The sequence below is a fragment of the Meriones unguiculatus genome, chromosome 10 (genome assembly GCF_030254825.1).
Source record: "Meriones unguiculatus strain TT.TT164.6M chromosome 10, Bangor_MerUng_6.1, whole genome shotgun sequence".
In the NCBI taxonomy this organism is placed as follows: Eukaryota; Metazoa; Chordata; class Mammalia; order Rodentia; family Muridae; genus Meriones; species Meriones unguiculatus.
This window is the reverse complement of record NC_083358.1, coordinates 20975958-21003244: the sequence shown is the minus strand read 5'-3', so window position 1 is coordinate 21003244 and position 27287 is coordinate 20975958. Positions and strand designations below refer to the sequence as shown.

The following is a 27287-nucleotide window of genomic DNA, read 5'->3' as shown; positions in this document are numbered from 1 at the left end:
GCAAGCACCAGCAGGGTTCCAAAGCGGAAACCGTGCCGTCCCAAACCAGAACTGTGGGCCCCAAGCTGCACCTTGAGAGACGCAGACAAGCACTTAGGAGCCTCTTCGGCTTGTGACATTGCTCTGGGCTGGGTTCCTATGTTATGAAACCAAGTAAGGAAAACTTTCATGTGTCTGGAAAGACTACAACCTAGCTCTAACTTGTTTCTCTGCCTTCAGTTCCTACCTTGTAAATACTAAGCTTGAAAGTGGAGGTAGCTATTATACTGTTGCCTCTTTGGAGGTGGCCCAAGGAATTCCTCTTAGGACTAAAATGCTTCTACCGTTAGTGCCAGGGGCATGGAAGCTGCCCCTGCTGGCCTTGGGGTTGGAGGTCGGTCCAAAGCAGAGAAGTAACTTACTGGATCTTTCTGAACAACGTCTCCTAGTGGGTTGCAGTTTCTCTGGGTTTCTCTTCCCTTCCAAAAGTTTGTATAATAGATGCACGACTTGATGGAATGCCAGCACATCACAGATGCAATTATATTTCAGAACAGGCCTCCTTCTTCTAATCTTGCTGCCATCACTGATTAATTAGACACTTTGAACTCTGCCCAACTGTTTGAAAGCTGTGAAAAATACAACCTGCATAGTTAAAATTTCTACACTAGCCTATTTCCTCATTGTGCCTGTATTCCCCATCCTTTGAACATAAGCAGTATTTATACATGTTTTCTAATACACGATCTGGCTATTTTCTTATCATGGCTAGAATTCCCTCCACTGTTGGCCAAGAAATACAAGCACACAGTGAAAACCTAATAGTAAAACTATGTGAGAAACCAGTTGAATAATTTAGACATATTCACAGCTTGTTATTGCCATGTGACCCACAAAAGTCATGTTTTTCCTTTTAAAACTTGCATGAATGCCTCAGGAAAGTTGTTTGTTATTGTTAATAGTGCCTCTTTAGTGAAGTTTTTCTGTGAAGTAATTATGTGCTTATGAGGAACAGTGGTAGGATAGCCGGTACAGAGTTTAGAATCAATCTCTATCTCTTTCTCTCTTCTCTCTCCTCCATCCTCCCTCCTCCCTCCATCCCTTCCTCCTCTTCTCTCTTCTATATGTGCCAGTTTCAAACTCAGGTCCTCATGTTTGCACAGCAAGCAGTTTACCCACAGAGCTACCCCTAGCCCTGCACTGTCTCATTTTTATTACATATAATTATTAGCAATGTGTATATGGCAGTGTGTGTGTGTGTGTGTGTGTGTGTGTGTGTGTGTGTGTGTGTGTCAGAGGACAGTTTTCAGGGGTCAGTTCTCTCTTTCCCCCTTTGTACGGATTGCAGAGGCAGAGCTCAGGTCACCAGGCTTGAGCCCCTCACACTTGTATCCTCCGAGCCACTTAACTGACCTACATGACACCATGTTTTGCAAGTAATTTCTAGTCTTTTCTTTTCTGAAATACAATTGTCTTTGAAAGTACCTGAGTGCTGAAAGATCTCTTCCACAAAGGAAGAGCCTGGTAGAATCTCTCCCTCCCCTCCCCACCTTCTCTCCTCTTTTCTTGTTTGTGCCACTTTCAAACTCAGATCCTCATTTTGAAATTGGCCATGCTGACCTCCTAGAGTGGTCACTGTATTTGCAGGACTGGGTGGACATGCAGAGGGAAGTGAGTATCTCTCTCCTCTCAACCCTATGCTGAAGGTTTCATCAGCTGCATGCCATCTTCATGTCAGGCCAGGGACTCTGAAGCTCCTTCACTAGGTCTCATGGTCCTGGGCCTCTAGGAACTGCATTGACCCACCTTTCCTTCCTCTGATGTGGTGTTCCTAAAGACAGTAACTATACCTTTTCCCGGGTCTTAGAGAGAGAGATACTTGCATTTTGGCTTTTCCTTTTTTGAAATACATGTTTTGCAGACATGTGTGCACTCCCTGGTGAGTTTCAAACCAGATTTGATCTTTTCCAGAAAAGCTGGACTATTTTAAGACCTCTGCCACTAGCTCTCACCTTCTCCATTGAGCACGAGGAAACCAAGCCACCCCTTTCTAAGCCAGATTGCTCCTGAGGACTGTGTGACTATGAAGAACACAGTTGGGAGGCTCTAGGTAATTATGCAGTCCTGATTCCTGTTGACTTCTTCTGTCATCCTCCTAGGTGACGGCCTGCCTGGTTGCTGTGGCTAAAACAGACAGTGACGTTCAGGTGCGCAGAGCTGCCATCCATGTGGTTGTGCTGCTGCTTCGGGGACTCAGCCAGAAAGCAACTGAGGTAAGCCCTCCTCCCCCATCGCATCCCCCTCCTTGTGTTGTTCTGTGAGCCAGTCTTCCTTGTACAGGTTGAGTGCAAACCTTTCTCTTAGATGTGAGTTTATCAACAGAGTTTTCATAGGAAGAAAATGGTATCATATGCGTCTTCAGTAAGAGTCTCTGTGATGCCTTAGACTTGCACAGTAACTGCTTCAGGAAAACCATCACGTTTCCCGAGGCCGTGGTCCTGGCATTCTTTCAGGGCAGCTTCCAAGGTGAGCTGTGGTACACATCTACCCTGCTCTGCAGCCTGAACTCCGGAGGCTTGTCTTTCTGACTCACTCTCTTGTTCATGCCTACGTACAGGAGGCTTTATTGAAGAGACTGCCTTGCCAACTCTGAGTTCAATTCATACTCTTGTTGTGGCATAAATTACACTTTCTTCCTTCCCTCAAGCGGGTTTGTTTGGACCTCAACCCAGTGTATGGCCAATACAGGAAGAAAGTTTATGCATCCAAATGTGTGCTTAGATTGAGTGACCTCAAATTAATTTCCTTCTTCCTTCTAATGGAACGGCCTTCCCAGCTGGTTCAGATAGAGCCTGTATTAATAGTTCACTTGCTGGCATCCACACACTCATCTGTGGCTTGCACATCAGTATTTAACCAACCCTCTGGGAAGCCATTGTGAGAGTGATTGTTCTATCACACAGAGAAGCTTTATTCATGCTTCTATTTTACCATATCAGGTTGCTGATACCTGTTTGTACATGTAAGCACTTTCAGTTATCCCCTTCCGACCTTACACAGCCACGCTTTCTCCATAAATGCCTACTTGCTATTGTTCAGCCTGGCAACTGAATTTCCAAACAGCCACTTCCCTATTCGTCACCCCCAGCAGCACTTCTCTGCCTTCTCATGTGCTTTGTCTGGGGTAAGGATTGGATTGAATGAGCTCATGTGGCATGAACATGTTCTCCTGCAAGTTTTAAAAGCTTGACTGCAGTGGCCTCAACAAGTAAGGATTTGTTTTTATCGAATCACAAGAACCATGCATTTCTTAGTAGTTCAGCTACAGCAGGGCCGGTGTGTCTGCAATTGTCGTGGCCCATTGTCTCCTAACTGCAGTGTGGGTGCTGTAGCTGTGTCCTCTAGAACTAACTTAAGAGAGAAATAAAGAACACAGGAGAAAAGGCAGTTCCGGGCCCATTACATCCTTTGATGGAGGGTTTTCCAGCGTCACCCTCCCGCAGCTTGCTTGTGTGTTATTCATTAGCCTGAATGCTTGCCTAGCCTCCCTTCTGTACGGTGTCTTGATGCTGTGGTTAGCTGGCACATTTATGCTTGGAACAAAATCAAAGTTTAGTTAGCAAGAAAGGTGGCAGGAAATGGATATTGAGGAAGTGACTAATAGTGACACAATGGACGTGGGGAAGAGTGGTCCGGCTGAGTCACTAGAGCTTCACTAGAGGAAGGACTGCACAGTAATGAAGTTCTCACCTATTTTGTCTGCTGATGAGATAGGGGACATGTGCTCCATACCTTGCAATTCATAGAATTAAACAAATTAAAAATTCTTAATAAAAACGGCTTTTGAACAAATGAGAATTAAGAAACATCTGTGGACAGGCAGTGGTGGTGCATGCGCCTTTAATCCTAGTACTCAGGAGGCAGAAGCAGATGGATCTCTGAGTTTAGGGCCAGCCTGGTCTACAGAACAAGTTCCAGGGCCGCCAAGGCTACAGAGAAACCCTGTATTGGAAAACAAAGCAAAAAAGGAAAGAAAGAGAAAGATCTGTTTTTTATTAATCTCTGCAGGGCTGGGATGTACCTCAGTGGTCTAGTACTTGCTCACATCAGGAAGGCCCTGGGGGTTGGGGGTTTAGCTCAGTGGTAGAGCTTGCCTAGCAAGCTCAAGGCCCTGGGTTCAGTCCTTAGCTCTGGGGAAAAAAATAATAATAATAATTTCATCACAGAAAGGCCCTGGGCTCAATCATCAGCCACCCAAGAAATAACTTAAGCTAGGCACCATGTGGATTCAAATAATCCCAGCATTTAGGAGGTAAAGCAGCCTGGGCTACATAGCAAGATCCTATCTCAAACAACAACAAAGTCTGTGAAGCTTCTGGCAGATAAATCACTGTCCTTGTATTTTTCTTTTTGCTGTTTTGTTTTGTTTTTTTTTTTTCTCTTTGGAACTGGGGGTTGAACTTAGAGCTTTACACATTCTAGTCTGCACTAACCTGTGTCTCTAGTGAATATCACTGTAAATTGTTAATAACTGGGGAGCTTGGGTAAGTGAAATATGGGAATTCTATCCTAAAATCTTTCCAGAAGTCTAAAATTATTTTACAATAAAAGTCAATTTAAGAGGCTGGAGAGCCTATAATCCCAGCATTTGGGGAAACAGAGGCAGGTAGATCTCTGCGAGTTCAAGGCCAGCCTGGTCTACAAAGCGAGTCTAGATCAGCCAACACTACACAGAGAAACCCTGTCTTGAAAAACCAAAACAACAACAACAAAAGCAAAAACAAAACAGAGGCTGGAGTAGTGGCTCAGTGATAAGAACAGGTGTTGCTCTTGCCTCGGGCCCAAGGTTAGTTCCCACCACCCACATCAGACAGTTTACAATGGCCTGTAACTCCAGCAATTAGCCAATCTGACCTCTGACCTTCTTAGGCACATGCACGGAGATACACATGTACATGCAAATAAGCAGGTGATAAATAATAAAATATAAGTTACAGTTTTTAAAGAGAAATCAAAGCTCAGCGTGGTGGTGTACACTTGTAATCCCAAAATTTGGGAGCTAGAGGCAGGAGGGTCAGGAGGTCGAGGTCATTGTCTGCTGCAGAACAAATACTTCTGGGCTGCATGAATAAATCAAAATATACTTATGAAACTCTGGACATGGGGTGTAGTTCACTTCAGACTTCATGCTTAGTAGTTAAAGATGCTAAGTTTGATCCCAATAGTCAAAAAAAAAAAAAAACTTCTGTTAGTGCATGAATCCTTACTGAGTATGAGTTACAGCATACATACATATACACACACAAGAGAGAGATTATGTGTGTGCAAGTTAGAGGAAATTGGAGTGAGTTAGTGAAAGATGGAGCAGAAACTCTAAAAGCCTTGTGTACTGGTGTGTGCCTATAGTCTCAGCTCTCAGGAGTTGATAGCAGGAGGATCAGGAGGTCTCCCTGGCTACAAAGCCAAGTTCAAGAATAACATGTCTTACAGGAGGAGAAAAAAGGAGGAAGAAATAGAAACTTCATCCATGTGTCTCACACCTGTAAATAGCTAATGGAATCGAACAGCCTTAAAGACCTTTGTCACTTTCAAAAAGCTGTGTGAATAGAAAAATGCCTCTTCTGTTGTCCAGATCCCTCGTCCACACTCACTGAAACTTGTGAATTGTGCTTGCTCAGTGATGAAGGAGTGGAAATAGGACGGACGGTAACCCTGACTCTTCTCTCTCCTGCGTCCTTGAAACCAGGTGTTAATCTTGTAATCGTAGGTGTGATTGTACCTGGCCACTGTAATGGGGGGAGGAGAGAGCTGCATAGCTCACGCTGACATTTCTCTTTGGAGCTGTTTTGCCCCCAGGAACAGCTGAAGTGAAAATGCGGCTCTGCTAACAAGGTTTTACGTATTCCCGTCTGTCCTGCTAATCACCATCTCCCCAACTACAGCTAGCTGGAGATAATGCTGGGTTTCATCTGTTGCTTCTGCATGTGGGGCCCAGGCTCTGGTTACAGCAGCTGGACAGGGAGGTGGAGAGATAAATTGGGATAAAGAGGGAAACCGTCACTGCTTTAATCCATGAGGTAGTTTTTAGCTCATTCCCATTTGAAAGTAGCCAGAGTTTTGTTTTGTGGCAATCAACACAAAATCTGCATTCACTTTCTTAGTGGGGAAAGGGTGTGTGCCTCTTCTTACCTTTATTTTAGCTTTAAACGACATCTGTTAAATATGCAGCCCAATAGTAAATAAGCCAGAATTTACCTGCTTTAAACTCCTATCTACCTTAACCTGACTGAAAAACACATTTACTAGGAATACCCAGGAGAGGAGGCATGACATGTTCAGACCTGTAGCTAGTGTTGGTTTCAAAGCTCAGAGCAGACCTCGGTACAGAAAGAACAAGCTGGGCCTCAGAGTAAAGAGATGGTGCGTGACTATCTCCCTCCTCCCAAGTTTGATCTTCGTCCAGTGACGCTCTTGTTCTAGGTAGTAGAAATCTCTAGAATATACGCATTCATAAATCTGTTCCAAAAACTGTCGTCAGGCAGTGGAAGTTGAACACTGCCATGTGAAGCTGGCACTCCTTCAGATAGCAGCCATACAGTCTGAGTTGATACAGTGAGGGACTGCCTGAGAGAGGAGGAGGAGCAGGCAGGTTCTTAGGAGGAGTGCAGGCTTAGTGTGCAAAGGAGTTTCTGTGTTCTTGGCTTTTACTGTGTAGGGACAAGTTTAAAAGGTATTTGATGTGGCTCTCAATACTGTAGGATGTAAGCACTATTTTTTAATTCTACTTTATTTGGGGTTCCTTATGCCACTACCTCCCTTCCAACCTCCCAATCCTTGGTAGGAGAGAAAGAAGGTTAGAAGGGAAAGGGGATGACCCCTTTAGACCCCTTTAGACCTAGTTCTGGCTGGTTACGACGTTGGGTTCTTTTGGGAAAATACCAATCTCAGTTGTCAGATATCTAGCAGTCCAGCAATTAGCAAAGAGCAGCAGTGGAATGAACAAGGGGCCTTCTCCCTCCATTTTCTCCATCTGGGCTTTCATATTTGTACCTTCTCAGAGTCCTCAGAATTCTACTCTCTGCAGCTGGCAAAGACCATGTCCTACACAAGGCAATTATCAGCTGTGGATAAACTAAGGCAGTCCCATATCCCATACTTGGGATTAAAACAAAAACATATTTACAGAACATAACTGAGTTTTTAAAGAAACCAAAACTTCTACTACAGTAGGGACCTTAGCAAAGAAGTGTTCTTGGCCAAAACTAGAAGATGGATTTAGTGACACCAAAGTGCTAGAAAAAGACAGGCAATCCTGAGAGGGGAAGATCTAGAGAGGGGTTTCCCAATCCTCTTGAGTTTACATCTGTAGCTAACCTCTGAAGCAGGCAATGTAGCTGCCTACTTTAAAACAAAACAAACAAACAAAACCCAGAGTGTCTAGAGTGATGGCTAGGTGCATAAGAGCACTGGCTGTATAAAAATCATGATCTGGTGTCAGCTCTCAGCGTAATAACATAACACCTATACCTCCTGCACTGAGGTGCAAGCAGCAAGGACAGGATGGCAGGCTTGCTGGTCACCAGCGTAGCTCAAAATTCAGTGAGAGACCCTGCCTCTCAGAAATAAAACAGAGAGAGCTAGAGCAGCACGCCTGACATCCTCCTCTGGCCTCTGCACATGTGCACAGGTACAGATACATACAGGTGTGCGCACACACACACATGCACACACAGACTCACATAGATAAGTCACTCATGTGTACACAAACCATATAATGCAGTGCACTGATATACATATACACATGACCCTTCACACACATAAAAAAATAAAGAGCAACCAAATGTGTAGCACAGGATTGAACACTGACCTGACATGCACAGGCCCTGGTTCAATCCACAGCACTGCAAAAAGGCAAAAGAAAAAAAGAAAGATGCATTCATTTTTTCATTGGAAAGCAGAATCTGTACATTTCTCTTTTTTGTTAGTGTGTCTTGTTTTTTTAAGATACATTTATTTATTATGTATATAGTGTTCTGCTTGCATGTACACCTGTACCCCAGAAGACAGCACCAGATCTCATTATAGATGGTTCCCACGTGGTTGCTGGGAATTGAACTCAGGACCTCTGGAAGAGCAGCTGGTGCTCTTAACCTCTGAGCCATCTCTCCAACCCTGGACATTTCTAATACCTCAGATGCAGTTAAAAGTTACACAGTGTGGGGCTGGCTCAGCAGTTAGGAGTGCTTTCTGCTCTTATAGAGGCTGCAGGCTCAGTTCTCAGCACTGGCACGGTGGCTAACAACTGTCTGGAACCCCAGTCCCAGAGGGTCCAGTGTGTTCTCTGGCCTCCAAGGGTCATGTGGTGTGCAGACACATAAAATAAAAATACTTTTTTAAGTTATTGGATATAATTAAAAGCAAAAAAGAGCCAACTTTAAAAAAATAAGTTCAAAGATAGAAATTACCTAATGTGAAACAGGTTTTTTTTTTTTTTTTTTTTTTTTGGTTTTTGTAAAGAAGTGTGTACAGAGTAAATGCTTTAGCAGAACCAATGCTCTGAGGAGCCTACCTTGTATTTCCAGTGGGAACAAAGCATCAATGCGCACTAATTCAGCACTCACACTGACTTTTTATAGTGTAACTGCCGTGGATAGTGGAAACCATCTGCATATACAATAGAATAAGGAGCAGCTGGGCGTGGCGGCACACACCTATAATCGCAGCCTCAGATGCACAGACAAGAGGATCACTCAAGTTCAAAGCCAGTCTAGTCTACATAGCAAGTTCTAGGCAGCCAGAACTACATAACCACTCTATCTTAATGTAAAAAAATAAAAATAAAAAAGAGCTGGGCAGTGGGGTGCACGCCTTTAATCCCAGAGGCAGGAGAATCTTTGTGAGGCCAGTCTGCTGTACAGAGTTGTTCCATGACAGTCAAAGCTACACAGAGAAACCGTATCTTGGAGAGAGAGAGAGAGAGAAGGAAAAGAAAGAAAGAGAGAGAGAGAGAGAGAGAGAGAGAGAGAGAGAGAAAGAAAGAAAGAAAGAAAGAAAAAGAAAGAAGGAAAGAAAACCACTTGTGGAGAGACACACTGGTAGGATTGTGCTGAAGGGGGGATCACGAGTTCCAGGCCAGCCTTAGCTACATGGTTTGTTGTTTTGTTTAAGGCATGGTAATGCATGCCTTTAGCACCATCCCTATAGAGGCAAAGTAGAGGCAAGCAGATCTGTGTGAATTCAAAGCCACCCTGGTCTGTATAGGGAGTTCCAGACCAGACAGAGCTAGATAGTGAGACCCTGTCTCAAAACAAAAAAAAGAAAGAAAAGTGATATATGGTTGACTATGAATTGTCTACATAACTTGTTGCTTCTGCACAGTTTATTGAGAATGAACTTCTTTGAAGAACTATGAAGTGTTTCCTTTGCGTGTAGTTTACAGTGACTAAGCATTTTACTCTGAAGCTCATGTGTTAAAAGGCATACAGTGGTGCACATCTGTGATCTCAGCTCTTCGAACCTGGGCAGGGGAGAGTTTACAGCTGACCTGACCGTATCAAGACCTGCCTCAAAAGACCAAAAAGAAAAGATTAGAGGTAGTTCTCAGGCCATAGATCTTCCTTCCTTCCTGTCCCAAACCTTAAAGGCAACAGAATCATCTCTGTTCTGTGTAGTGGGAGATCAGCAGTAGATTCTGGAATGCATTTTTCAAAATGATAAAAACCAATTAATTACTTTTTAATAATTATTCACTGTAGAGGCTATGCATGCCACAGCTGTGTGTATGGTTGCATGAGAACTTTGAGCAGGCAGTTCTCTCCTTCTGTCAGGGGTCAAACTCAGTCATCAGGCTTGGAGCAAGTACCTTTACCCACTGAACCATCTTGCTTCCTGTGGAAATAGAAAAGATCTTAACAACAAGTTATTTCTTTGAAAATAAAGCAAGCCTGATGGGCTTAAGGGTAAGAGTTTGGTTGTATTAATTTGATGGTTGAGTCAACTTCTGAGACAGACTCAAGCTTTCAGCCTACAGTGACTTTTAATTTCAAGTCCAAGATTAGACTATTTTTGGGGGATTTGTTTGTTTTGAGGCAAGGTCCATGTAGCCTAGGCTGGCGTGAAACTCACTATGTAGCCAAGGATGACCTTCAGCATGATCCTCTACATGTCACTTAAGTGCTGGGATTACAAGTGTAGACCATCATGTCTAGCTTTTGTTTTTTGAGCTGCAGTGTATTAGGGTTACTATTGCTGTGACGAAACACCATGACCATAGCAACCTGGGAAAGAAATGGTTTATTTGCCTTACACTTCCATAGCACTGTTCATCATTAAAGGAAGTCAGGGTAGGAACTAAAGCAGGGCAGGAATGAGCTGATGCAGAGGCCACCAAGGGATACTGCTTACTGGCTTGCTCGGCCAACGTTCTTATGGAACCAAGACCACCCCAGGGATGGCATCTCCAACACTGGGCTGGGCCCTCCCCCATCAATCACTAAGGAAATGCCCTATAGGCTCGCCCACAGCCTGATCTCATGGAGGCATTTTCTCAATTGAGGCTTCCTCCTCTCTGATGACTGTTGCTTGTATTAAGTTGACATAAAACTAGCCAGTACATGGGGTCTCTATGAAACCCAAGCCAACCTAGAACTAACGGTCTTCTGCATCTGCCTTAGAGAACTGGGATCACAGGAATATGCCACCATGGCTGATATCCAGAGTTAGACCCTGGTGGCAGATGCCTCCCTCTTCATACTGTTGTCCGGAAGAGTCTGTACAGCTTTTGGCTGAGCAGCGGTGACACACACCTTTAATCCCAGCACTCAGGAGGCAAAGGCAGGCAGATCTTTGAGTTCAAGGCCAGCCCAGTCTACAAAGTGTCCAGAGCAGCCAAGACTATTACACGGAGAAACCCTGTCTCTGAAAAAAAAAAAAAAAAAAAAAGAATTTAGCTTTTGTCAAACATAGTGTTATTGGAGTTAGGGCATAAAGGGATTTGAAAATAATTTAAGTTTCTAAGTTTCCTCTTACCCCTTTTCTTCATTGTCACTCTTAGCTGTCATAATTGCAGTTTCTGTGAGAGAGAAGATAAATTGTGCTGAAAAAAGGAGAATGGTTTGGGTTTAATGCTCAGCTTTCTGATTACAGAAGGTGCTTGTGGTCCACCCACAAGACTGAACGCCAGTATCCCAGGTTCACCTTGTGCTTGTCTTCTAGGCCAGGTACCAACTAGGGTATGCCGCTTAATCACTGACAGAGACGAACGTGAGTTATGAGCAAAGAGGCAGATCAAGTGGCAAGTTTCTTTCCTTTTATTGGTCTTGTCAATATGGAAGTTATTTTGAGAGCAGTTGGCATGCTTTATACCGTGGGCACAGTAAATAGGCGAGTGTCCTCCCAGAATGCTTTCCACAGACACTGATCTTCTTAGCATACAAGTCTCCAAGGGGAAGCAGTGGAAGGGACATATCCGTATAACTGGCTGGAGTCCAGGTAATATGCCTTCCTCTGCAGCCCTTGAAAATGTGGACAGGATAACAAACAAAGCAAAGAACCACCCAAGTACACCACCCTCCTGCGTGTGTGAAGCTCCAACCTGCCAACCAAGCAGCCACTGTGCTGTCATGGTGGTCACAGGCTGCATGTCGGTACCAGACAGCTACAGGTCTAGCAGTTGTTGCCCAGCATAGCTGGAACTTCACAGTAGAGATGGCCTCTTCCCTCCATGCAGCCCTCTTTCTGGGCTCTCCCCCACAGTCGCACCCTGGGTGTTGGAGAGCAGTGCACTCTCAGTGCTTCATGTTCCCATCTGTCATGGTCATTTGCCTGTAGACACAGCATTTTGTTCCCACTCTGTGGCTCTCCTGACGAGGATACCCATCTGGTTGGATTGAGGTGGTTATTAGTTACCTTTCTTGTTCTGTCAAAATATCAGGCAGAAAGCAACTCCATGAAGGAGGAGTTTGTTTCAATTTATAGTTCAGGGGGATGGAGTCCATTCTTGCCAGGGACATCATGGCAGCGAGAACATCTTTAGTCAGGAAACAGCCATGAGAGCCAGTACTCAGCTCACTTTCTCCACGCCAGCACATGGAATGATGTCTCCCACAGTTAAAGTGAATCTGCTCACTCCAGTTAATTTAAACCAGATAATCCCTCATAGCTGTGCCCAGAGGCTAACCTAGTCTACATAATCCCTTGAAGCTGTGAGAGGCTAGCCTACTCTGCATAATCCCTCACAGGCATTCGAAGAGGCTAACCTAATCTACATAATATACCTCACAGCTGTGCCCAGGGGCTAACCTAGGCTACAGAGTCCCTCAAAGGCATGCGCAGAGGCTAACCTAGTCTATCTAATATACCACGCAGGCATCTCAGAGGCTAATTTTATCTAATAACCCCTCACAGCTGTGCCTAGAGACTTGTCTTCTAAGTTGATAAACAATGCCAACCCAGTCCACCGTATTCCAGTGTGGCCTTATTTTAGGCAGCTGTGACTCTCACAAACACAGTCACGTTCTGAGGTACTGGATTATAGGACTGCAGTGTATCTTTTTCAGGAAGTGGGAACTCAAAAAGTCCTAATAGTTCACAGCCCACCCCTTTCCATATCCACTCTTCTGGGTCTGTTACTGCTGCCATCTCAAGAAGAGTTTGCTCTTAGTATGGAGTCTGTTCCTCCTCCTCTTCTTCTTCCTCTCCACCCCCACACTCTAGCTCCAGCAAGACAAGAGAACAGTTTTTCTAATGTGCTTACCTTGAAAGAAATCAATTCTGTCAGTTGAATAAAGAAAACAGTGAGAGACCCAAGGATATTCATTTTTGGAGTATTAAACAAGATCTTGGAGCAAAATCTGTTTTTTGTTTTTGTTTTTGTGCAAATCCCTAAACCTCTCTAAACTTCTTTTTCACATCTGCTGTATCTGTCTGACAAAGAAGTGCTCAGAGGGAAGTGGTTCTGCATGTGTCTCTCAACACTCTAAAACTTGTCATGTAAAAGCAGCAATAAGCCGGGCGTGGTGGCACACACCTGTAATTCCAGCACTGTGGGAGACAGAGGCAGGCAGATCTTTGTGAGTTTGAGGGCAGCCTGGTCTACAAAGTAAGTACAGGAAAACCAGGGCTACACAGAGAAATTCTGTCATGAAGAAATAAAAAATCAGCAATAAAGGTCATTGCTAGTGGCCATTATGTTGCTGTGTTGTTACTCTTAATACCATCATTACCAGACTACCTAAACCCTTCTGAACTCTCTGCTCCTAGCCCATTTATTTGTTATTTTGCCCTTAGATTGTATTTTTCTTGTTTTATTTTCTTTTGTGATTAGATTCTATTTTTTCCTTCCTTTATTTCTTTTTTGAGACAGAGTCTTATGTAGCTCAGGCTGGCCTCACACTTGCCATATATTGAAGGATGACCTTAAACTGATCTTCCTGCCTGCACTTCTCACACGCTCGGATGATGGGTGTGCACCATCCTTTCTCATTGATGTGGTGCTGTGGATAGACCTAAGGCCTTCAGTATGCATGCTAGCCAAGTGCTAGACAACCAAGCTCCATGCCCACTTCTTGCTTTCTTTCTCCTCACCTCTGTCAAGGCTAATGATCAAAACCTACCAAATACTAGGCAAGCATTCTACCACTGAGACATCATAGCCCCAACCCCTTAAAATGACATTTAAAAAATCTACCAAAGATAATTTTATATTGACTGACCATATTATATCCATATGGATGAATAGTTAGTTAACTTGATGTCTATAATTTTTAAATTAAGTTTATATTAGCTAATGCATAAGAACATAAAAGCATATACACTAATCGAATAACTTACATTGTTTAATACATGTATACATCATTTTTGGCTCAGACCAAATGCAGTATCACACATGTGTGCAATAAGTTTAAATAGCTGTCTAGAATTTTTGGTAGCTTACATTTTATTGTGCCAGGCTCCCACCATGTCACCATGGGTCATCTCAAAACAACAACAACAACAACAAAATATATATATATATATATATATATATATATATATATACATATATATATATATATATATAATAAATTTGGGGGGGACAGGGTCTCACTATTTAGCTCTGGCTGTCCTGGTACTCACTTTGTACACCAGGCTAGCCTTGAACTTGAGATTCACCTGCCTGTGCCTCCCAAGTGCTGGGCTTGAAGGCTTGAGCCACTACACCTGGCTGGATCATCTCAAATTTTGGAAGTCAGATGTCATTACTTAGAATTCAGTCATCTCAGATTGCATGTGCCAGCTCCGTGCCCCCTCATGCAGGACATCAATTGGATAACCTAATCTATCTAATATTCCTCACAGGCATGCTCAGAGGCTAACCTAGTCTATCTAATATTCCTCACAGGCATACACAGAGGCTAACCTAGTCTATCTAATATACTTTACAAGTATGCTCCATTATGGCCTCATTTTAGACAGATGTATCCCTCTCAATGCCCCTGTTTCTAAACAAGGTCACATTCTGGGGAACTAGAACTGGCTCTGCTAGAACAGTACAAGTAAAACCTTAGATTTCTGCAGTTGTTGAACTAAAGGACTCAACACAGATTTGGACTTGATTTGGCTTCTGACACCATTGTCTTCCTACTTTATTACCTGTACTAGGAAGCAATGGATAGAGAGCCACAACTAAGAACAGTGCCATCTGCTTTCAGAAAATGGCACTGAGGGCTACAGTGTAGCTCAATACAGTGTAGCTCATGGCCTCCTGGCATGCCCTGGCTCTTATCTCCAGTGTGCACGCGTGCGCACACAGACCGAGGCTGAGGACTGAGTTAGGTTAAATATGTTATTAGTCTCAGTTCTCCCAGGAGCTCTGGCAGTAGTGTTAGCTCCGTTTTACAAATGCCTGAACCTGCTGAGATTAGGCAAACTACATTAGAACAAACCTTAGTAAGTGGAAGTGTTTAAGCCATCTGACCTGGTGGGCTTTGAAGTGTTAAAAGTCCATTCCATTCCCAGTTAGTTCGCTCTCTCTCTCTGGCTTGTGCTTGTGGCTCAATTGTAAGCTCTCAGCTTCTGCTCTCATGACATGTTCCCCACCATGATGGAAACCTTCAGGAAACGGGAGCCTCAAATTCAATGTTTTATTTTACAAATTGTCTTGGCCTTGGTGTCTTATTATAGAAAAGTATCTAAGTGGTGACGATGACTCTTTTCTTCTGTTGTATGTTGAGATGATTGTCTTATTCTGACTTAGTTTGCTGTCTTTTACTTTCAAGGAGCCAATCAGCTCAAAGCACAATTTTTCTGTTTCCACTCATTAAAAATAATGTTTAGCCAGGCAGTGGCAGTGCACACCTTTAATCCCAGCACTCGGGAGACAGAGGCAGGCAGATCTCTGAGTTCTAGGCGAGCCTGGTCTACAGAGTATACTGTAGTCCTACAACTAAGGTTACACAGAGAAACCCTGTCCCAAAAACAAACAAAACAAAAAACCACACAAACAATGTTTAGTCATCAACTGATGCCTATTTTTCCAGGGTTTCCACCATTTGCCAAACATGAGATGCACATAAGGGATTGCAGCTGTCAACTCATTGCCCCAAGCCCTTGAGCTAGACATTACAGTGCGGTCTCCTTCAGTCTTCACAAGCATCTTTCACAGACACGTCTGTTCAAGGATCCAAGACAGGAGCTTAGATCTGAGAGAACAGAGCTAAAATGTGTCAGTAAAGAAATGGGGCCAAGCCAAGGACTGACACAACCCAAGGAAAGTTGGAAAGGCTAAGCTAGGACCACCCAGGTGGGGACAGGCTTCTCTGCTACTGACCCAGAAACAGGTCAAATGATTGTGGACTGTCTCCTCAAAGCTTGTGTTTTTACATCCATATCATTTATATATCATAAAATTCACTCTTTTAAAATGAATTCATCACTTTGGTAAAGTCACAAAGCATGCAGCCATTTCTACCTTCCATTTTCAGAACATTTTCTTCACAAAATAAAGCCCCATATCTGGGCTGGGGTTGCTATGTAGCCGAGGTGAACCTTGAATTTCTGGTCCTCCTGCTTCCACCTCCTAAGTGCTGAGGGATTACAGGCATGTACTACCATGCCCATCTTAGTTAATTAATTAATTAGGTAATCTTGCAAGCTAGGCTTGAAAGCAAAAAGGATGCTATTAGTGATAGTAAAGTAAAGCTGTGCTACTCTGAGAAAATCAAAACCATGACTCCAGGATTCATCAACTGCAGATCTTTTGCTACCATTGTTGCCATATTAATTAATTCTTTAGTCTAAAACAGTATGTTAGTCTAAAATAGTAGACATCTAGGATAAGATAGTTGAAGTAAAGGGATTTGAATTTTTTTCTTTTAAAATCATTTTATTTTATGTGTGGGAGTGTTTTGCCTACAAATGTATCTGCATTTTAGCGTCCACCAAGATCAGAAGAAGGTTCAGATCCCTTGGAAGTGGATTAGCTGGTTGTGAGCCATCATCCAGGTGCTGGGAACTGAACTTGGGTCCTCTGCAACTTCAGCCAGGGCTCTTAACCACCGAGCCATCACTGGAGCCCTACAAAAGGGACTTTTTAGATTCTTGGCTTTGTAAAAGAAGGGCTAAGCCACCATGAGGTGGGAAACACAGAGCTGGAGCCAGAAATCAGACCCAGCCCTGAACGCCGTGCTCCTGCACCTCACGTCTGCTCCTCTTGCATTTGGGTTCCATGCCCTCACACTGGCATCCAGCTCTTCCTAAGCCGTCACTGCTCACTGTGGCCTACTCATTCAGCTGGCCAGTGTACAGTACTTACAAGATCCAACACTCAGAGTCCTATTCTGGCCCCAAAGGCAAACATTGCGGAGAAGAGACTGATGTCCCAAGTAAGGTTTCATGGGCTGAGGGAGGCAGGGATTCATGATCAGGTTCAGGTTCAGCCTCAGTATTGGCCATCTGTGAGAAGCCAGTGCTGTGGACATGAGTGTGGTCCCCTAGATTCTCAACGGTGGCAGATCCGATGACCCTGATGATGGATTGGGAAGCAAAGGTGGGGGAGATGAGGTTTCAGCACTTTACTGCAGTCACTGAATGAGTGCTCAGCCTCTTCTGATGATAATGTATGTGATAGCTTGGAAGCCCTAACACTGAAAACGTCTCCTTCCCCTCCTCCACATTCACATTTACATGGATCTGCCTGTGGGAGACCTGGCTTTGGCTTCTGCATACCTCAGTGTCTATAGAAGGCCTTTTCCTTATCCTTCTCATTCTTACCTAAAAAAACCAAGAAGACTCTCTCATTTACACATTTAAAGCTCCAGAACATTTGGATTTAAGAAGTAGAAGAGTTCTTTGAGATACCCAATGTACATATCACAAAGATGTTCATTGGCATAGTATGCTCTTGAGATGCTCCTTTGAAATAAGGTCAAATAAGTTTAAGAAGTACCATAGGCAACAGTGACCCTCCTAGAGATTCAGTTTGTGTTAGTCTGGTAAGGAGTCTCAGAAGTCCTGTAGCAAACGGAATAACACTTTCCTAAATTCATTTACCAAGGACCGTTTGCCATCATAAGAGGCCAAGTACTAATGTTCCATGAAACAACTTTAGGGAAGAATCCAGATGTCTCATTTTATGAATGAAGAAAGTAAGGCTTGTGGAGAGACTATGGTTATAGCTTTCCAAAGTTAATGTCAGGAAGCAGCAGCACTGGTTTCCTGTTGTCTCTGGCAACTGACATTGGCCAAATTCTGGTGAAAATAAAGCATCTTCCCTGTCTTCAGTATGTTTAATTCACTTATTCATCAGGAACAAGATTTGTCATGTTATCTGGGGTACCTTAGTTGACATCATTAAGGTGTGTCATTATGCAAAAGAAGAATCAGGTTTAGGGCCAACGAGATGGCTTAGTGTGCAAAAATGCCTGCTGCTCAAGTGTGAGGACCTGAGTTAGGATACTCAGACCCAAGCCAGGGTGGTAGCGCACACCTGTAATCCCAGCACTCAGGAGATAGAGGCAGGTGGATCTCTGTGAGTTCAAGACCAGCCTGGTCTATAGAGGGAGTTCCAGGATAGCCAGGGCTATGCAGAGACTCTGTCTTGAAAACAAACAAACAAATAAACAAACAAAAAACAAAACAACAACAAAACTAACATTTTGCTTGGTGGTGGTGGCACGTCTTTAATCCCAGAACTGGTCTACAGAGCGAGTTTCAGGACAGCCAGGGCTACACAGAGAAACTCTGTTTCTCAGGAGTGTGGGGTGAGAGGTGGTGGGGAGTGGGGTAGAGGGAATCTTCAGACAGATAAATGTTTGGAATCTCAGTGCTCCTACAGGCAGATAAGAGGCAGAAATTCCTGGATCAGCAACCTGCATACTCAGAAAATCTGAATGTCTCCCTGTTCCAAACCTACAGAAGGCAAGGACCTACAGAGGTTGTTCTCTGCCCTCCACACTACATTTGTGTACACACACACACACACACACACACACACACCAGAACCAGATTTGCAATAGTCCATTCTATTAGCCTTTCTCTAGGTCAAACCAATGAGTTTTTATTAGGACAGTGTTGTTGATTATTAATATTTATTACTGATTTATCTTTTAGTTAAACTGGTTATTCCTAACCAGCTTTATACCAAATACCACACAGAGACTAAGATTTATTTAATTAACCTAGAGCATTTATTATGTAACAGTGTTGGTGTCTGAGTGCTTTCCATGAACTAATCCATTCAGGTGCCTGTTGCAAAGATGAGAAAACCAAGGCTAACTGTTCCCCAACTTTCCAGTGGCAGCTGTAGCTTTGGAACACAGTCTCGGTCGTCTATGTCCCTGTCACCTGAAGGCCCAGGAACTGAGTCACCTGTATATACTACACAGATCGTGACCAAATAAAGGCTGTTTGGGGTCCACAAAGCCATAATATCCAAAAGAAATCCAGCCCTGGGCACCTCTTCACAGCACAGTTACTGTCTGCCCAGGAGCATGACAGGAGAGCAGTTGGAGAGTGTTTGGGTTGGAATTGGGCCCAGGTGCCCTCCAGGACCTGCCAGCAAGTCTTCAGAGAGCAGAGACAGGAAATGGGCTGGTTGCCTTTTGCCCTTCCTCATGTCCCTCCATCTCTTGCCAAAAGCCCAGCCCTCGATTTGCATCCAGCAACTTCTCGTCACACAGAAGACTGGAAATATGAGGGAGCAGAGAGAAAGCATGGGAGACCAAGCCCTTCCGGGTTGCCAGGCTGTGGAGAGTCTTGGGACTTTTCTCCCTCCAAAAGTATTGTGCTGTCTGATAGGCATCTGGGTGGCAAACCCTCCTCTTCTCTTTGTTCCGTCCTCTGAAAAGAATTATGAAAGTACCTTTCTTGAGGTGACATGACATAACCCCAGATTGATGTTCTGTAGACTAGTCATGATGGGACAAAGCTAGGAAGTGGAGATGGAAGGTAGCCCAGGGCCAGTGACTAATGGAACCAAAGTTCCCTGTCTGCACCTACATCTCCTACAGGTATCCTGGTGCTGATTTCCACAACTATGCGTAAAGACGAAAGTGATCAATCTTGCTCTGGTGGTTGTTAGCAGGATAATGACTCCTGGTGCTGGTTGGTTTCCCAACCAAATGGTGAGCAGATTAGATTCCCCCCCTCCCCCCAGTCTTTAGACTGTCTGGAAGTACTGCCTATTAATAAGGAGGTGTATGATGTTACATCTAAGCTCTACAGAATGATGATAAATATGAACCTTTTAATGCAGGTAATCTATTAAAGACTCATGGCAAGTGTGTATAGTCTGGTAGACACCATTTACAAAAGGTAACCTAGGAGAAATTAAGATTCAGGGGCTGGAGAGAGGCCTCAGTGGTTAAGAGCACAGGCTGCTCTTCCAGAGGGCCTGATTCAATTCCCAGCAACCACATGGTGGCTCACAACCATCTATAATGTGGTCTAACGCTCTCTTCTGGCGTTCAGGTGTACATCCAGATAGAGCACTCATATACTTTAAATAAGTAAATCTTTAAAAAGAAAAAAGAAATTAAGGTTCATTTTCAACAAAAGTTAAAACAAGTTTTAAAAATAGGGCAGCTAGCCAGGTGGTGATAGCACACACCTTTAATCCTAGTACTCAGGAGGCAGAGGCAGATGGATCTCTGTGGGTCTAGAGACCATCCTGGTTTACAGAGTGAGTTCTAGGACAACCAGGGCCACACAGAGAACCCCTATATTGGGGGAGGCGGTGGAAAGAGGCTGGAGATGGCCAGTGACAGCACTGGGTGCTCTTCCAGAGGACCGAGGTTCAATTCCCAGCACCCACATAGAGGCGTACAACTGTCTGTAACTCCAGTTCAGTGGGATCCAACAACCTCTTTTGGCCTCTAATGGCTCTACATAGGATGGTATATTTACATACATGCCAGTAAGATATCCCTACATGTACTAGAAATAAATTTTAAATAAATAAATAAATAAAACAATTCATAAAAGAGCAGAAGTTGAAGTTATTTCCAGTTACTTAGTTTGAGGCTAATCTGGGCCAAATGATATCTTTTTAGAACAAACAAGCAAGCAAGCAAAAGCCAGGACTGGTGAGATGTCTCAGTGGGTAAAAGCATTTGCTGCCAAGACTGACAGCCTGAGTTTGATCCAGCAGACCAACACAGCGGAAGGAGAGAACCAGCCCCTCACTGGTTGTTCTCTGACCTCAAACATGCACTGTGGCATGCAGCTTCCTACACACGGAATAAATAAATGTCATTTTAAACAACTAAAAGCTGTAAAGCCTTCAGATCGATGCTGTCAGCCCTCTGCTAGCTCATTGTTTGTTCCCCTGCGGTTTGTTTGCTCATGGCAGTGTGTTCCTAGCAAATCCCATATCCTCCAAGATTGTGTATTTAACATTGCTAGTATTTATTAACAGCTAATTGTATGCTGCTAAACTCTTTGTATCAGAAATCCTCGCAGCAAGTCTGGGATAAGTAGGCTCACAAACTCTCTTTGCAGATGATAAAGTTGAGGCCCAGTCCCTTCGTGTCTAGATGTCACACAGTCAGTCAGAGGTGGAACTGAGGTGCCAGCTTGGCTGTTCTGAGACTATACTGGAGGGACAGGGAATGGTTACAGATACGTTGAGACAAAGTTGGCTTCTTGGGACCCCATTCCTTCACCATTGGGCTTTCTTCCAGTCTCTGGTTCTTCTGAGTTCACAGGTATCTGTTACTGGGATGAGGAAACAGAAGCCTTCTACCTTGTTGAGGCTGGTCTCTGTCTGGTTCAACTGGGCTTCAGGTTCTAGGCTGTCTGGGGATGGAGGCGGGTTCTAGCTAAGGCTCTCTCTCAGTAAGTGCTGGACTATCAATACCTGCTCCCAAATCCAGCTTTTTATGTAGGTTCCAGATAGCAAATTCAGTGGTCCAGCCTGCACACAAGTGCTCTTACCCGCTGGCCTGGGAGACTCAACTAAGTATGTGTGTCAACATTATTTTTCCTGTTCCCCCTTTCTGGAAAAATGAAAACTTTTTTGTTCATAATTAAGAAAATTCCAAGAAATGTCGTAATCTGCTAAATCACTGTGCCGTTGTCAATGACACTTAGCCATGTCTCGGCAGCTCTCAGGACATCTACTTTTAAAATGATGCAGATTCCTCACTAAATCGCCTATCAGTTTTGTTTGTTTGGTTGGTTGGTTGGTTTTTTTGTTGTTGTTATTTTTCTGATGTCCTCATTCTGATCTGTCTCATCCTTATTCTTACCAGATTATTGTGTTTGGGGGCTGGGCGATTGTTTGGTAGGTAAAATGCTTGCTGCACAGGCCTGGGCATCTGAATCCACATCCCCAGCACCCCTGTGAGGACCAGCAGCAGAGACAAGGTGATCACCAGAGCAGCCAGTCTTGCGGAAAGGTGATCAGTGAGAGACCCCATCTCAGCAAAAGGTTGACCTCTTAACCTCTTCATGCACACACGCGTACACACCACACATTCTCTCTCTTTCTCTCTCTTTGGTTTCTCAAGTCAGGATTTGTGTGTGTGTGTGTGTGTGTGTGTGTGTGTGTGTGTGTAGCCTTGGCTGTCCTGGACTCGCTTTGTAGACCAGGCTGGCCTCGAATTCACAACGATCTGCCTGCCTCTGCATTCCTGAGTGCTGGGATTACAGGTGTGCACAACCACACCTGGCTAACCAACGCTTCTCTACTTGCAAAGGCCCGGCCAACTCCAGGGACGCCCAGGCTGTGTGACCGAGCTATGATTGTGATGGTTCAGGGTGTCCCAAAGCAAACTGGCCCTTGAATCAGCTACTAGCCCATCAGCTCCCACTGTTCCCCACTAGCCAGGTGCCATCCAAATAAGCAAGCTAAGTAAGCTAAGTAGAGGAGAGGGGCCAAGTCCTTGCCACCGATCAGATTTCCTAGTATTGCACACATTTAAAGGTTTGTGAAGCCAAACCTGACAGATACAGGTTTGAACTCTAAATCTCTACACCTTCCTAAACCCCAATCCCAGTTTTGTAAACCAGAATTAATCCCTGTGTCACAGGATTCAATGATTAAAACATGTGGAAAGGGCTCAGCCCCAAGCCCAATGTAGGAAAACCAGTAAACTGTAGTGATCCATTTTCTGCCCCGTGGCGGTGTAGTCCGTGCAGAATGCTTTTAGGGAAGGAAGGAAACCGCACCTCCACCCTTGGCAGGTGTCTGCATAGACATCCTAGAGGGTGAAAACAATAAGGCCTGTCTCTAGATGTGGCAGTCAAGTGCCCTTTCAAGGGAGAGTTCGTCACGGCTCTCAGATGCTGCCAGTCTCTGCCAAGCAGCAGCAGCCTGCCACCTTTGCACAGGCCCTGGCCATTTTCCCTGCTGCCTTTGTTCTATTTTGGTGCCTGTGGAGGTGCAGGAAAGCTGCTGCTTTCCTTGGGTTGCTATTTAAAGACATTCTGAAAGATGTTGCCACTGCTGTTCCGACCGCTGTGGCAGCCGCTGCTCCTGTCCCAGCCACAGTGGGCCGCATGGCCTGTGACCTCTGAAGTCTTGGGTAGAGTGCCTCAGCAAGAGCTAGCCTGGGAAGTCTTGCCGCTTGCCTTTTGTTTAAGACTCCTGAGCCATCATCCTTACCAGGAGTGTTCTGCCAGCTGCCGCATTGGTCTTTGTCCCTGGCTGCCTCCTGTCTGTATCCCTGGAGTGTTTTTATTTTTTAGCACTTGACCAGTTAGTTTCTGCCTTGTTCTTCAGGGAAAATCGTGCATGATACTCCTGTCCTCTTCCACTCCATCTGCAATCCACACTTGGGATTCTTTCCTCATTCCACAACTAGGCATAATCCAGGAGGAGTCGGGTGGCATTTATCTCTAGGTGTAACGGAAACTCTTTGAAAATAAATGTTCTCTGAAGGGCTCAGTAACCTCCATTTAATAATAATGGCAGCTTGGGCTTTAGCGAGTCTGTGTTCTCTATCCACCGGGCATGGATAGAATGAATCCCTTAGATGTCAGTAATCCTGCCTCTCTTTGCTGCCTTCCCTGCACTCTCAGTGCAGTGTCTCAAAAGCCTGGCTTTGCTGTTTGAGTCAGCTCTAATTCCTTTTTCATTGACTTATCAAAGCGAAGCCTTAGGCTTTATCAGTAAGGTATCTGGGCCAGGCAGCTGCCTCCATTTGGCTTCCCCAACTGTCCCCTGCCCATTATGGTGTAGAGGCCGCCTGCTTGGGGTTCAGTCCTTTCTGCTGGCCCAGCAGAATCTCCCCCTTCCCCCCAGGGCCCTCAGTTCTGCACAGCAGCAGCAGCAGACACTGCAGTGTGACACACACCACTACTGCCTGACCCTTACTGGCCCCCATGCCGCACTGAGGCTTTTCCCAAGGTGCACCACTCGCTGTAGCCATTTTGTACTGCAGTAATCCTGTGGACTCGAGTAGAAATTGAACATATTATAAAGCTCTTTCCCATCTGAATCCTCCTTGTCCCTCTATTCCTTTTCTTTTCTTGGACATTTTAATGATCATTTAGGCAAAAATTGTTGTGGGTTAATATTGGTTGCAGTCCTTCAAATTTCATATCTGCCTTTGTTTTGCTTTGCTTTGTTTGTTTTGTTTTTGAGACAGGGTTTCTCTGTGTAGCCCTGGCTGTCTTGGATCATGCTCCATATACCAGGCTGGCCTTGAACGCAGAGATCCACTTCCCTCTGCCTCCCAAGTGCTATGATTAAAGGGCTGTGCTTTATGATATTAACTATGGCTGGTGAGATGGTTCAGCAGGTAAAGGACTTTACAAAGCAAGAATGGTACCCTGAGTTTGATCTCCAGAACCCATTTAAAGGTGGAGAGAACCAATTAACAAAGTTATCCTCTGACCTGTGTACATACATACACATCATTTACGTGCAATAATAAATAAATAAGCTAGGCATGGTGAGTGGATCTCTGTGAGTTCAAGGCCAGCCTGATCTATAGCGTTCCATGACAGCCAGAGCTATATAATATGAGACCCCATCTCAAAAAAACAAAACAACAGTAATAATTATTAAGAAATAAATAAAATTTAGGGTCTGAAGAGATGGCTTAGGAGTTAAGAGCATATTCTACTCATGCAGAGGACCCAAGTTCAATTCCCAGCACCCACACTGGACAGCTCTCCCAACTGCCCGTAAGTCTAGCCTCAAGGGATCTGACACCTCTCGCCCTGGCAGGAGGCCCCTAACTCTCATCTACACACACAATTAAAAATAAATGGGTTTGTTTGTTTGTTTTTAGTTTCAGGGAGTAAGGAGACATTGAGACAGCTCAGAGGGTAAAGGGGCATAAAAGCACTTGTCACCAGACTTGACATTGTGAGTCCGATCCCTGGATCTTACATGGTAGAAGCAGAGAACGTCTGCCATGCCATATGCACACCCACGTGCATACGTCCATACCAAATAAATATAAAAATTTAAATCCAGGCTTGGCGGCACATGCCTATAATCGCAGCACTTGGGAGGCAGAGGCAGGTGAATCTGCGAGTTCAAGGCCAGACTGGTCTACAAAGCAAGTTCAGGGCAGCCAAGGCTACACAGAGAAACCCTGTCTCAAAAAAGCAAAACAAACAAATACACAAAAATATGTATGTAAAATTGAAACAGTGTACCAACCCTTCAAGGGATGGCAAGTGGTGACACCATTTTTTCTGTTCTCCAAATAAAGTCTTCATGGGAACTAAATGCTCTTTAGTTACAGAAAGAAAATAAATAAGAAATACGCTGCATTCCCAGCTTGCTGACCCCGCCCTGCTCCTAAAACCCCTTCCTTTTCTGCCTACTTATAGTTGAGGCTTCTCTCTGTTCTTTGTCTTGAGAGCCATGTCGTTGCCCTTAGCCCCTGATGGAGAATGAGCCAGATTCCTTCATGTGGTGGTAATAATAAGGACACTTTTCTTATATATCATCTTGCTCAGGGCAGCAAAATTCTCTCACATGCATTTTGTTTGCTGGGACCTACAACAGACTTATAAGGGAAGTGGTAGATGTCCTTTCTGTGTGTTTGTTTGTAGTGATTTAAAATAACTTGGAGATGCAATAGTGAGTGATGACTAGAAAGTCACATCTCAAAAGCCACTGCTGTTGAGTCTGTCTCTCTTCATTACTGGCCATGGGGCCCTGGAAATTGGAGATGATATTAGTGGCTTTGCTTTTATTATTATTTACTTATTTAGTGTGGAAGCCTGGCTCACATGTGGAGATTAGAGGACAGTTTACAAGAATTGTCTTTCCTTCCACATGTGGGTCCCAGAGGTCAAACTCAGGTTTCCATGCACGGTAGCAAGTGACTTTAATTGCTGAGCCACATCATCAACACTACTCCTTTTAAAAGTCTTTTAGGGGTATAGAGGGTTGGCTCAGTGGTGACAGCACTTGCTGTTCTTACTGAGGGCCCAGGTTTGAGTCTCAGAACCCACACGGACACTCATAACCATTGGTGACTGCAGTCCCGGATCTGATATCCTCTTCTGACCTCTATGGGCACCAGACACACACATGGTAATACATGTACACGTAAGCAAAGGCATCCATACACATACAATAATAAAATAAAATAATTTGTGTGGATTTTTAAAATGGTTTTTGTGTGTAGAGGCTAGTAAGGTGGTTCAGTAGGTAAGAGAACTGCTTGTTTTTGCAGAGGACCTGGGTTTGGCTCCCAGCACCAACACTGAGGCTCACAGATGCCTGTAACTCCAGTTCTAGGGAATCCAACACCTTCTTCTGGCCTCCATTTGAACAGGGTGTATACTTGGTACACATATGTACATGCAGGTTCTCACAAATACCTATAAGATAAAAATAAACATTTTAGAACATACACTTATGCCTGCCATCTTGGCACATGTCTTTAAACCTAGCACTTGGGAGGCAAAGGCTTGTCTCTGTGAATTCAAGGCCAGCCTGGTCTATATAGTGAATTCCAGGGCTACATAGAGAGGCATTGTCTCAAAACAAAACAGAAAAACCTACAATACACCTGTGTGTGTGTGTGTGTGTGTGTGTGTGTACAGATGTCCAAATATGGTGGAAGGGGAAGTCAGACCCCCTGGAGCTGAAACTAATAGCCCCCTGACATGGTGTTCGCTGTCGTTATTCATTTATTTATAGTTACTCATTCACTCATTCCTCAAATATCTGCTGCTTGCCACTTCAGTGATAGGAGGAGTGACAAGGTGCAGTCCTGGCCCTCACAGAGGCAGCGTTAGTGGAGGACTAGCGAAGCACGGCTCGGTTCACCCACGGTGTGCTCTTCCTTGGGCTTGTCTCTCTGCAGACACTGATTCTCACAGTCTAGTCTCTTCAGAGGAGGCAGTGTTATCCCCTTTACTGGTTGAGGTCACCCAGTTCCCCAGGGAAAGCGGTTTGCTCCAGGATCCATGTGGCTAAGTTCACCTGCCTCAAGCCCTCTGGAGTCAGCTCCACGCGTTTTTCTCCCTATCTGTGCAAGTTCCTCAGGCTGTGCCCCTCAGAATTCTCAGCAGTTTCCAACCCACAATTTGAGAATTGTTGGCTGGGTTGTTCTCAGCTTCAGGCCCTCTGCCCTTTAACTGGTCTCATCTTATTGGCTCTCATTCCCCCAGCTACAATTCACACATAGGTTATTTTTTCTCATTTGGAGGGCAAAGTCTCACACTGTCTCCCAACAGGCGTCAAGCTTCCTATGCAGCCTAGGCTAGCTTCAAGTTCTCAGTCTGTCTGCATCACCCTCTCCCTAGTTATAGGATTACAAGTGTACCCTCATGTTCATCTCACACACACGTGACACGGAGATGAGGGCTCATAGAGATTAGATAAAAATTGGGAAAGTGTGCCTGTAATCCCAGCA

At 44.4% G+C, this 27287-nt stretch overlaps 1 protein-coding gene across 3 annotated transcripts in view; it reads left to right on the top strand.

Moving 5' to 3' along the window:
- Has3 (hyaluronan synthase 3) overlaps window positions 1-27287 on the top strand; it is a 194200-nt gene that overhangs the window by 129648 nt on the left and 37265 nt on the right. For all 3 annotated transcript variants that reach the window (XM_060392025.1, XM_060392023.1, XM_021632504.2), the window contains one exon: window positions 2139-2252. In XM_060392025.1, coding sequence (XP_060248008.1) covers window positions 2139-2252 — 114 coding nt within the window. The remainder of the gene's footprint in view (window positions 1-2138; window positions 2253-27287) is intronic.